Raw genomic sequence first — 13,762 nt, forward strand, 5'->3', positions numbered from 1 at the left:
ATCAAAGGTCCTATTGCTCACAGATGAAGACAGAAGAGATGCCGGCTGCGCGAACAAGTGGATTAAGGTGAGTTAAATTATTATTTTATTTTTTTAACCCCTCCAGCCCTATTTTACTATGCATTCTGTATTCAGAATGCTATTATTTTCCCTTATAACCATGTTATAAGGGGAAGTAATAATGATCGGGTCTCTATCCCGATCGTCACCTAGCAACAGTGCTTGCTTGCGGATGCTTGCGATTTTCACGCAACCCCATTCATTTCTATGGGGCCTGCGTTACGTGAAAAAATCACAAAGAGGAGCATGCTGCGATTTTCACGCAACGCACAAGTGATGCATGAAAATCACCGCTCGTGTGCACAGCCCCATAGAAATGAATGGGTCAGGATTCAGTGCGGGTGCAATGCGTTCAACTCACGCATTGCACCCGCGCGGAATACTCGCCCGTGTGAAAGGGGCCTTAGTTATCCTCCTCCATTTCCTGGCTGATCTCCCGGCCCATGCCCTCTGCTGGCGAGAGACCCTGCTTAGGCTGTAGCTACGCCACTGAGTCTAAACACATTTTATACAGTTTTTAAAAAACTGTGATCATTATAAAAATTTTGCACCCATCTACAACAAGTTCACTATCCTTCCGTAGACCACTGATTTTAACGCTTTCTCTTGGTGCACCAGGAGATGGCTGATGAGTCCCCATGTCAGTAGGAGCTACCAAGGAGCACAGAGAAAAAATAAGTAGGTAAAACTCCCCTCTTTGTGCCCTAGACATAACCACAAGCAATTTACCAATAAATCTTATGAAGTTCTACAAAAATGGAGCTTACATTTAAAAGACTGTGAAATATTCATGATGAAGGCAGGGGACAAAGTTTCTAATTAATTACTTACCGGAGTCAATTCTATTTTTTCGGCACTTTTCATTTCTGGAATCAAATGATGCTTTATCATCCAAACTTGAAGAACTTAATTCGGAGTCACTTTCACTGTCACTGGAAGCCACTGCAAAACAAGACAGCACTACATTGCTCCACCTGCAATATTCACAAATATGACTGCAAATACAATAACCTAAGTCTCACGTAGCAGCCAATGTAGTGGCCAAAACACAGGCTCAACATACCCGTGATGCAATCAAACATGTGACTTCACTTTTTCATATTAAATGTTTAAAAGGGCATTGCTATGTTACTGTTCATTGACAATGACCATGGTTACAAAGTACTCCCAAAACTGTGCAGCCATTATCATACTGTCGCAGTTGCTAAGAAATGACAATCAATGCAGTGGTGGAATACCTTCTTTTAAAAATAACAGGAATAATGAGACATACAAATTTAAATATCTCTGTAAATAAAAATCCTAATTAAAAAAACTTCATCTATGACATGCAATACATGATCCCTTTAAAGTATTCATGGACATTTTAAAGTAGTAATATAAATTATTTTTGTGCCCATGACAAAAATTGGACAAATGCATCTGATGGCATGAAACTGTTTCTCTGGGGATTTTTCTACGGGTACTATGAGGTGGGCAGATATTTTTTCATTCACAAGCAGCAAGCAATGATTTAGTGAGTAATTTGCATTTGCAAATATTTTTTCACTTTTTGTTATGTTCGTTTCGCTTTTTCTGCGATTGTTGCTCATTTGCCGCTAGAGCATTTACATTGTCAACGACTGACAGACAAGGGGATATGACAGTGATTAACAATAATCTTTCAGTCAGGTAGATTTGCCCAATTGAAGGAAAAAAAATAGTCTATCACTCATTGTTCAATTGCTGCATGCAATTACATGCTGTGATAATTTCTCAAATTTTAATGATATGAAAATTTTAACGATAATCAGCCCATCTGATTAAATGTAAAGGCACTTAAATGTAGTTAGCATATGAACTTCAGTCTGCGTTGGCATGCTCTGTGACAAATTTATCAAATGTCACATGTTGCTTGATAGACCTTGCACATCTCTTACTTCATCCCTCTACTTTGAGACTTTTAAAAAAAAGTGATAAATCTGGAGTGAAACTCATTGACAAAGCTAACTATGCCCACTTTCCCACCCACTTTTCAAAACTAGAGATATTTTAGAACTGCAAAAAGTCACAAACTTTTTGTGCACGTAACCAGTAACCCCAAAAAGTCACAAAAGTCCTATTTTGCTACTTTTTTTTAAGCCAGAATTCGGGAGTACAGGGAGTCCTCTATATAATTATATACAGTGGCAAGCAAAAGTTTGGGCACCCCTGGTCAAAATTACCGTTACTGTTAAGCAAGTTGAAGATGAAATGATCTCCAAAAGGCATAAAGTTAAATATGAAACACACTGAGCTGATTGCTCAGCTGCTCTATTACTCTGTGCTAGTGTTTCTAATGGAGTGCCGCTCTATTTAAATCCCTTCCTGGCCATACACCAGTGCCAGTGATAGTCTTTGACTCACTAGCTGTGTTCCTAGTTCTTGCTCCTGTGCTTATTTGGATTGCTTGTGCTTCTGACCATTCTCTGTCTCTCGTTTGGTACTGCGTAGTCCATCTGGTTCTGATCTTGGCCTGTCTTATAAACACTGATGCAGGTGATGCAAATTTCAAAGCTTTATTAATACCCAGACTCCTCTAACCTTGTCCCAAACAGCAGACATGGGTTCTTCTAAGCAGCTGCTTGAAACTCTGAAAATTAAAATAGTTGGAGAAGGCTATAAGAAGATAGCTAGGCATTTTCAGGTTGCCATTTCCTCGCTTTAAAATGTAATTAAGAAATGGTAGTTAACAAGAACAATGGAGTTCAAGAGAAGGTCTGGAAGACAAGTGAAAAAAAAGAAGAAAAAGAAACCACTGCTTGTAGGATTGCTAGAAATGCAAATCAGAACCCCCCAGAGCCCCCTCTTGACTGCAAAAGACCATCAGGAAGATTTAGAAGACCCTGGAGTTGTGGTACACTGTCCTACTGTTCAGCGCCACCTGCACAAATATGTGCTTCATGAAAGAGACATCAGAAGAAAACCTCTCCTGCGTCCTCACCACAAAATTCTGCATCAGAAGTTCACAAAAAACATCTAAACAAGCTTGATGCATTTTGGAAACAAGTCCAGTGGACCAATGAGGTTAAATTAGAACTCTTTGGCCACAATGAGAAAAGGTATGTTTGGGGACAAAAGGGCACAGAATTTCATGAAAAGAACACCTCTCGATCCTTTAAGCATGGGGTGGATCAATCATGCTTTGGGGTTGTGCTGCAGCCTATGGCACGGGGAACATTTCACAGGTAGAGGGAAGAATGAAATCAACGAAATTCCAGCAAATTCTGGAAGTAAACATAATACAAACTGTAAAAATAGCTGAACTTGAAAAGAGGATGGCTTCTACAAATAGATAATGATCTTAAACACACCTCAAAAGTGGCCATTAATGAGAGTTTCAAAAAGGGATGATTACTGGCTTTTGGGCTAAGAGTGATAGTACTTTTGAAAGTGTGCAGTTTGTCAACTGTTCAAGTGCTGCTGTGGTGAATGTATATTGTGAGTGGACAAATGGCACCATTGTGAATAAGCAACATGAAAACTGCGGAGCACCACATGCCATTGATGTGAGAGGTGTACGCCAGCTACGGCGTTGTGGGAGGGCAGACTGGCAAACTACAATGTAGCAGATTACCAACGAAATGAACCAGGGGGGCAAATTTTCCTAATGTTCTTTACACAACATGTTAGATTTGTCCACCATTATGTCGAATGTACATGGTTAAACAGTTAATTTGCTCTTTGTGAACATGCTGATGAACCGTAGGTGATATTTCTTCACAGCACTGTAGGATTCAGGTGAGCCATATTGAGCCATTTCAGATGAGCCAATTCACCTCATGTTTCAGGATTTTGACCTTTTTGGTACTATAAAATGCTCAATCTACTTATAGATACAAGAGTGTTCTGTCAATGAATACAATTGGATATATTGGTTTTCACTCAGTGGACAATTTAGCAGCTGACTGTTCCATACTTCTAGATGGGGTTGCAGAAATCCATGTGCTTGCTGCAGAAACAATCCAATTTAGTTGAATGGAACTAATTTTGAATCCCAGAAATTTCTGTCACAAAGAGTTCATCCAGATTGGTTGCAAAAGGCAGCAGAATAATCTGCAACAAATCTGATGCAAAATTCTCAGGCGACATATTTGGAGATTGTCGCAACATTTGCTGCACGTTTCACCCTATGCATTGCAAAATTTAATATCCACATTGGGAATCTGCAGTATGAATTAACATGCTGCAGATTTAGGGCACCTCCACACCTCCAATCTTCAAGGAAAAAAAGCACATAAATGTGTATTATTTATTGCTTTTATTGTTTTTGGTACGGTTTTGATGTGGTTTTGCCGCAGATCTCACCCTTTATCAAAAACTATGAAATCTGCCAAAAAAGAAATGCAACAACAATTGACATGCTGCAGATTTCAAAAATCCACACTGTATGTAAACTTCCACACCTAACCTAAGTGGACGTGACATTTTTTTAATCTCATATACTTTGCTGGTACTGTATTATGCTGTGGATTTTCTGTATGAAATCCACGCATAATCTGCACCGTGTACAGGCACCCTTAAAATTTGTACCACCAATGATCTCCCACATAGATTTGTTACATGTGTTGATGGAATCCGTTTAAATCTGCAGCATATAATCACAGTGTGGACGTACCATTAGTGTTCCTTGGACACCATCTGCATATTCGGAGTCTCATTTTGATCCAATACTGCTTCATATTCAACAAAACTTTTTGGTCCTTATTAGATACTCTTCATAAATTTTGTTATAAAAGTCTGTTTCCTTATTGAATACATTTACTAGGTAATTTACTTTAAATAAGATTAACAGCATTAGACTATGTTATTCTTACTTTTAGAATGTCACTGCACAGTATATAGCTACCGTAATGCTGCTAAATAGATACTAATACGAGATTCTGATTGCCCACATCGATGTCAATCATCCTGGGCATATGCCAGATTGTACAGTAAATGCAGGGAACTGAATGATCCAAGAGTGGCTCCCAATGCAATCACTGATTAGCCGAATGACCTTTTCTTACAGTTAAATTTTATGAGCAAGGTTAGTGAATTTACATACGCAGTGCAACTGCTTAAAATTATTTGCCACCCTTTGCTTATAACTGTGAGGACCTGCATTCAGATTTCTAAGTGATAAAACTTATCCAATTGACCTGTGGCTGGCAGAGAGCAATTCTAAATGAATAAGATGTGTAATTTTCAACCTCACTTTATTACTTAATGTAGTGCGTAGACTGCATTAACCTTTAGCACGGCTCAGACGATGAGTTAATATCATGCTCTTTGATTCCTAGACACCCACTCATTCACCTACAATTGGCTACATCAGGACCTGTTCATCATTCACTCATTATTTTATTTATTGTTGAGTTAGCATTAACCCCTCAACACCATTCTTATTCAAATGGACAAGCTAAATCTATGCACCACCTATCACAGTGTCTCCAATGATTTTCTGCTATATTTTCTGCACAAATTAGAGTTAAAGGGGTATTCTTGTTAGAGAATGAATAAGGATCAGTGGGGTTCCAACCACTGAGACCCCCACAGATCACGAGAAGTGGGGGCCTCATACCCTGTGGAGCTCCCCTAAAATGGATGGAGATGCTGGTCAGAAAATGTGCACCATTGCACCATTAATTTTTTTGGAAGCTCCGGAAATAGCCAAGTGCTCTAGGGTGCTATCTCCATATAAATGAATCAAGCGGCGGCACACATTTCGCACCAGCCACTCCATCCATTTCAGGGGACTCCACGGGGAACAGGAGCCTGTTCTTGTTCTCAGCGGTAAGACCCCACTAATCTAATGGTTATCCCTTATCCTGTGGATAGTGGTTAACTTTCTCTAACCAGAATACCCATTTAAACAAGACCTAATAAATTCAGAATAAAATTAAAAAGTCCCTTTGGTGCAAAATAAAAGGACAAAAACATTTATGAATATCTCATCCTGACAAGCATTTTGGCCCACAGCCTTCATCCAAAACAGTTACATAGGTTGAAAAAAAACACAGGTATTTCAAGTTTAACCTTTCTCACATCAATTATACATTAATTGCTAAATTATAACCCTCAGTGACATAGTATCTGCCATAGCCACCTCCTGGGATAGAGCATTCTATAGTTGGACTAACTGTAAAGAACCCTTTCTTGTATGAATACTTAAGCATGGTGGCTCAGTGGTTAGCTGGGGTCCTAGGTTCAAATCCGACCAAGGACAACATCTGCATGGAGTTTGTATGTTCTCCCCGTATTTGCATGAGTTTCCTCTGGGTACTCCGGTTTCCTCCCACCATCCCAAAGACAGTTGGATGAAAATGTCTGTAAAGCACTGCGGAATATAGCAATGCTATATAAGTGCATAAAATAAATTAATTAATTAATGAAATTGCTTTTCCAACACATGTAATTAGTGTCCCCTGCTCCAATGTAAAGTCCTCAGAGAGAATAGATAATGTGTCTGTTCTTTGTACTGACACCTCTAAGGCATCTTTGTTCTAGGCTGTACAAGCCCAGTTTTTAAAGCCGCTCATTACAACTGAGAACTTTAACAAGTTCAGCAAGAACTTTTTCAGCTCAAAGCCATATAAAGGCTTTGGGCCTAAATGGACAAACTGGTGAATGCCAGCCTTCTGGTCCATTATCTTTGTTAGGCTACTTTCACACTAGCGTTTTCCCTATCCGCTATTGAGATCAGTCATAGGATCTCAATAGCGGGGGAAAACGCTTCTGTTTTGTCCCTATTTATTGTCAATGGGGACAAAACTGAACTGAACGAACCAGAATGCACCAGAATGCATTCCGTTCTGTTTGGTTGCATCCCCATCGCGGACAGAATAACGCTGCAAGCAGAGTTTTTCTGTTCGTGTTGTGGTGCAGAGCAAGACGGATCCGTCCTGATACACAATGTAAGTCCATGTTGGCGGATCCGTTTTCTCTGACGCAACAGAAAACGGATCTGTCCCCTATTGACTTACAATGGTTTTAGAGACGGATCTGTCTTGGCTATTTTAGAGATAATACAAATGGATCCGTTCATAACGGATGCAGACTGTTGTATTATCCTAACGGAAGCTTTTTTGCTGAACCATGACGGATCCAGCAAAACGCTGGTATGAAAGTAGCCATAGTTTGACATGCATATTTTGAAACTAAAAACTTGTATTTGCCCTGTGCACTTATATATGCTTTATATTTTAGTAGTATGAGGTTTTTCATGTCATGTATATAACAATGTTTGGGCATCCTTTTCATCATTGGACTCTGTTTTAATCTTTGTTGTAATTTTATCTGTACATTAATTAACATTAATTTAGTATGTTGTCAATTCTAGATTACTCAGTGTGTTAGGTGCAAACTCTGCAATATAGGTAACAATATAGGTAACATTAGTAATGAATGAATGAATGAATTATCATAATTTTTAATTATTACATCAACTCCAAACATCTTCTCACCTTGTTTTCAATAGAACAGGGACATCTTATTAATTATATGAAGCACAGATAATTATAGTAACACGTTGCAGTTACACCAGTGTAGGACTTTCATGGTCCCACAAAATTCTAAGAGAAGAAATGTACTGCCGATGCGTGATGACTGCTTTGTATATCTTGTTACTACAAGGAATATGCCTGCTCACTAGTGTTGATCGAGCACCAAAGTGATCAGGTGCTCGAGTAGAACACCTTGGGATGCTCGGTAGAAGTCAATGGAAGTCAATGGGAGAACCCGAGCATTAAACCAGACACCCCCTGCTCTGAAGAGGGGAGGGTGTCTGGTTCACATGAAAAGGTCAGAAATTAATGGAAACACCACTGGAATGGTTCGGGAACAGCATGGGAAGGATGTCTAGATGCATCTTGGACTCCCAGGTCGCTGCTGGGAACGATGTTGTCTGAGTAGTACGCCACTTTTACAGACTGACAATAATACACACAAAACTGAAGATAAAATCGATTTTAGAGGAAAAATTGTTAGGAAACATTCTTTCCTGTATATTTAATTGTATATAAAGTGCAAGTGCTGCCAAAAATTACAAGGAAGAGGCACTCCGATACAACCTGTATATCACATAAAGGAGGGCCTCATTCACATTGTGGTACAATTGTTCATGTAGTGGGACTCCAATACACCCTTTATTACACATAAAGGAAGGCATCATACACACCCTTGAAAAATTATGATTGATGGCCTGCAGGTGACCCTCAAAACATTAGGAGCAAGGGCATGCTGGTGACCCTCAAAAACATTAGGGGCGAAGACCTGCTGCTGATCTGACCATCTAAAACATTAGGGGTGAGGGTCTGCTGCTGAGCTGACCATCTAAAACATTAGGGGCGAGAGCCTGCTGCTGAGCTGACCATCTAAAAAATTAGGGGAAAGGGTCTGCTGCTGAGCTGACCATCTAAAATGTTATGGGTGAGGTTATTGGAACTGCTGTGTGTTCCCCTCGTCTCTTCTCCTCGGTTGGCCAAGGAACTACGTATTTTGCAGCTAGCGTTGTCAGCTGGAAATTTTTGGAGCAATTCTTCCAAAAGGACCTTCTGGTATTGTACCATTTTGCTAGTCCTCTCCACCACAGGAATGAGAGATGAGAAGTTCTCTTTGTAGCGGGGGTCGAGAAGGGTGAACAACCAGTAATCGGTGTTAGCCAAAATGCGCATAACGCGAGGGTCACGGGAAAGGCAGCATAACATAAAGTCAGTCATGTGTGCCAGAGTCCCAACAGACAAGACTTCGCTGTCCTCATCAGGAGGATGAATCTCAATCTCCTCATCCTCTTCCTCCTCTTCGGCCCATCCACGCTGAACAGATGAAATAAACCTGCTATGGGTACTACCCTCTGTAGCGGAGGCAACAGTCTCCTCCTCATCATCATCCAATTCGCGCTGAGAAGACAAACTGAGGGTGGTCTGGTTATCACCCTGTGTACTGTCTGCCCCCATTTCCACCTCTTCCACATGAAAGCATCCTCCTTCAATGTGAGCAGCGAGCATTTCAGTAGACACAGAAGTGGTATGGTTACGCTAAAAATAGCGGCATTGCCGCTCACCATCTGTGTTGATTCCTCAAAGTTGCGTAAAACTTTACAGAGGTCAGACATCAATGCCCACTTGTCGCTTGTGAAGAGCAAAAGCTGACTGGAAAGGCGACGACCATGTTGCAGCTGGTATTCCACTACTGCCCTCTGCTGCTCACAAAGCCTGACCAACAAGTGGAACGTGGAGAGTGTGTGCTCACATCGCACAACAGTCAGTGAGCTGGCAATTGCAAGCGCTGCTGCAGCGTTGCCAGACCGGCGTCAGCTGTAGATGACTTTTGGAAATGGGCACACACGCGGCACACCTTCACCAGTAGCTCAGGCAAATTGGGGTAGGCTTTGAGAAACCGCTGAACCACTAAGTTGAACACGTGGGCTAGGCATGGTATGTGTGTGAGCTTGCCGAGCTCCAAAGCCACCACCAAGTTACGGCTATTATCAGACACAACTATGCCTACTTGTAGGTTGAGTGGCGAGAGCCACAGCTCAGTCTGGTCCCTTATACCCTGCCAAAGTTCTGCGGCGGTGTGCTGTTTGTCACCTAAGCAAATATGTTTCAGCGCGGCCTGTTGCCGCTTCCCCACTGCAGTGCTACACTGCTTCCGGCTACTGACTGATGTCTGACTGGTGCTGCAAGATGAGAATTCAAAGGTGGAAGTGGAGGAGGAGAAGGGGGGTTGCAGCCACTAATGTAGGTGTTGGCGGAAATCCTGATGGAAGTAGGGCCCGCAATCCTTGGCGTCGGTAGCACCTGTGTCATCCCAGGGTACGACTCACCTCCAAAAATTTCACCCAGTCTGCCGTAAGGGAAATGTAGCATCCCTGTGCAAAAGCACTTGTCCGTGTGTCAGTCGTTAAGTGGACCTTCCCAATAACTGTGTTGGTCAGGGCACGGGTGATGTTAGGGGACACATGCTGGTGTAAGGCGGGGACGGCACACCAGGAAAAATATTGGCGGCTGGGGACTGAGTAACGAGGACAGTCACCGCCATCAGGCTGCTGAAAGCCTCTGTGTCCACAAGCCTAAATGGCAACATTTCCAGGACCAGCAATTTGGAAAGGTGCACATTTAGTGCTATGGCCTGTGGGTGGGTAGTTGGGTATTTGCACTTTCGTTCGAAGGCCTGGGGTATGGACATCTGTACGCTGCGCTGGGACACAGAAGTGGATGTGCTAGATGATGGTGCTTGCAAAGGTCCAGGTGCAGGGCGGGAAGCATCCGGGCCTGTGTATTGGACAGGGGATTGGCCAGCACGTAACACAGGGGAAGAGGAGGCAGAGGTGTGACCTGCAGACACTGATTGTGGACCCAGGCGTTTGGCCCACCTATTAGGGTGCTTTGATGCCATGTGGCTGATCATGATGGTGGTGGTGAGGTTGCTAGTGTTCATGACCCTGCTCATTTTGGTACGGCACAGGTTGCAAATGACAATTTTCTTATCGTCCGCACTGTCCTCAAAAAAGCGACTGCAGAACACCTACCCCTTGGCAAGGGAGATTGACGCAAGGGGGTGCTCCGGGAAACAGTTGCGGGCCTGTTTGGTATGGCCTGCCTTCTCCCTTTTGCCACCCTCCTGCCTCTTCCAGCCTGTTGCGGTGCTGTGGATCCCTCCCCTCTGTACTGCTGTCTTTGCTCGGCTTGCCACCTTCCCAGGTTGGCTCAGTGATTTCATCGTCCACCACCTCCTGTTCGACTTCCTCACTCTGGTCATCCTCCTGATTGTTGACCTAACAAGAACCTCACTTATTGACAACTGTGTCTCATCCTCATCAGGAACCTCTTGAGACAATAATTGCAGTTGACTTATTGGCAACTGTGTCTCATCATCATCATCATCCACCTCGTGAAACACTAATTGCCGTTCCCCACAGTCATCTTTTTCTGACTGTGGATGCTCAAGAGCTTGGGAATCAGTGCACAAGATCTCCTCATGTCCCTCTTCAAGCGGACTTGGTGAGAGGTCCAAATCAAGGAATGGCGATGAAAAGAGCTCCTCGGAATATCCGAGCGTGGGATCACTTGTTTGGCAAGACTCTCCATGGTGGGAGGAAGGAAGATCAGGGTAAGGATTCTGTTGACCAGACTCTTGGCTACTGAGACTGGACTTTGTGGAAGACAGGGTGGTGCTTAACCGACTGGAAGCATTATCTGCTGCAATCAAACCGACCACCTGGTTGCACTGGCATTGTGGATGAGTGTGTTTCTTGTGGTCCGGCAGCAGGCACAGTTTCACCGCGCACAGAGCCTCTGCGTGCACTATCAGCAGCACAGCCACTTTCCTGTCCCTTACTTCTCGCCTTCAGCATATTAAATGGTATATATGCTTGGAAGTATGTCACACGTACAGTAGCGCAGGTTTTGTAAGTATATGTGCAAATAAATTAGAGTGAATGTCACTGATATTTAGGATGGGCAAACGTTATACACAGGGGCGTAGCTAAAGGCTCACGGGCCCTGGTGCAAGAGTTCAGCTTGGGCCCCCATTCCCTTAGTGCTTGTTGGCAAGGGGCCTGGAAGCACAAAGCCTTCCTGCTGCCTGAGGCAAACATTGAAAGGGCACCCCCTCATGCCAAATTCTTGACCTAAACCCTTCCCTCTAGCCAGAGGTGTAAATAGACTAGCATGCACTTTCTATAATGCCAGTGTCTTATGTGGCACAAGGGTTTTTGGGCCCCCTCAGGCTCCTGGGCCCGGTAGCGACTGCTACCTCTGCACCCCCTATAGCTACGCCCCTGGTTATACAGGAGATGTAGCACAGGTAATGTCGCTGCCACCGGCAGTGAAAAAATTACACTGAATGTCACTGATATTTAGGATGCGCTAACGCTATACAGGAGATTTAACGCAGGTAATGTCGCTGTCACCAGCGGCTAAACAATTGCGCTGAATTTCACAGCGCAAATGTAACACAACAGATGTAGCAGAGGTTGTGTCACTGTCAGCAGCGGCCAAACTATTGCACGCAATTTAGCGCAGGTTGCGGTAATAATATATATATGTCAGCCAGATTAAACAATAGTCCTTAAAAGGGTCTCTAACACCTTTTACCAGTAAAACCTGCCTAACAAACAAACCAATTCCTGTCCCTACACTATCTGTCCCTTCTGCTGAAGCTCTCCCTGACTAAGACTGAGCCGGACCACGTGTCATCGGGTTCTATATAGACCCAGTGACGCGTTCCGGCCAGCCAATCACTGTAATGCCAGTAGCTAACATAGTTACGACATTACAGTGAGTGCCAGTACCTCCGCGCACGTTTATTGGCTGCGTAGTAGCAAACAAACGTGCGGGGAGGAGACTTGAGCATCGTGCTCGAGCACACGCGGTGTAAAAAAATATTCGCCCAACACTACTGCTCACCTATGCTGTTATAATGGTGATGATATGAGTGAATGAAATACAACTATTTCAGGGATTTGTTGTCTCTATGACCTCTAGATTTTAACACTGCCTGGCAGAAAATACTATTTATTATACAGCTACCACAAGTGGATGATACAGGAATAATAATTGGATTGAGGGATTAAATACAAAAACTTTACATACACTGTCTTGATGTACTATCTAAACAACAATACAATGACAGGATTGCATAAAGGTAAACCCACTGGGAACAGTATAAGCCTGAGGCAATCCAAAGCAGGAATGAATCCCGTATCTCTTGGCACCCAGACACGCATAATGCAGCATGAAAATGCCAAGTAAGACCCTTAGCTAATGCAATACTTGCTGGTTGTCAGAATCATGAACTAATCTCTGATAAAACCTTACAGAACATCTGAAACCTAAAAATCCTTTAGGGTATGGAGTTTGTTTCTTTTTTTTGGTAAATCTGAGTAATGACCAATATGGCTGCCATTGTAGCTGGTTCCTGGTGTCTGAGGGGGCTGATCCACCATATAAGACTGTGTTCACACGTGGCAGATTTTGTTGCAGAAAATTGCTGAAAATCAGTCCCATTCATCTGTGAGGCTTGCAGAAATCCGCATGTTTTTTACCTTCTGATGAATGGTACTATGCTGTAGTTGAATATAACTTATATGGTGATTAAAGGGGTATTCCAGTAAACTAACTTAATTTTGGATAAAATGCATTAAGGCTGCAAGCTGTGACCCAACCAGAATCCATACCTATACATATAACCAGAGCTTCAATTTACCTTGCAATCCATTTGTCTAGCTCCTGTGTGAGTCTGCAACGCACTGAGTATGATGGCGCCTGATCTTCCCTCACAAAACTACAATCCCCACAATCCCTAGCTTTCCTGCTGCTGTTTACTGATTGGCTGTCTGATATACAGTCCGGTCACGCCCCCTCTACTCAGTAATCACCAGCACACTAACACGGCCTTTGTTTCACAAGACATTTAGCTAGAGAACTGATAGCAACACACTGAGCATGCTCGACCACACAGAGGCTCAGAACTACAGGTCGATGCCATGGTAAATTATAAGGAAACACAGTGGGTAGCAGAGGAAGAAAAATACTTTTATAACTACTGAATGGTGAAATTTATATTATATTAGGTGATTATTGATGATGAATTAGTCTAAAACATAAGTTATATTTATGGTAATTGGAATACCCCTTTAACCACTTCACGGGCATCTTCCAACAAGGGAGGAATGCAATCTAAACGCTAGTGTAATTTT

The 13,762-nt window shown here is 42.8% G+C and overlaps 1 protein-coding gene across 3 annotated transcripts in view; it reads right to left on the reverse strand.

The window, feature by feature from the left end:
- The window catches only part of RPH3AL (rabphilin 3A like (without C2 domains)), a 403,454-nt gene that overhangs the window by 17,155 nt on the left and 372,537 nt on the right, over window positions 1–13,762 (reverse strand). For all 3 annotated transcript variants that reach the window (XM_040424764.1, XM_040424765.1, XM_040424763.1), the window contains one exon: window positions 892–1,002. In XM_040424764.1, coding sequence (XP_040280698.1) covers window positions 892–1,002 — 111 coding nt within the window. The remainder of the gene's footprint in view (window positions 1–891; window positions 1,003–13,762) is intronic.

The sequence above is a fragment of the Bufo bufo genome, chromosome 3 (genome assembly GCF_905171765.1).
Source record: "Bufo bufo chromosome 3, aBufBuf1.1, whole genome shotgun sequence".
Lineage (NCBI taxonomy): Eukaryota > Metazoa > Chordata > Amphibia > Anura > Bufonidae > Bufo > Bufo bufo.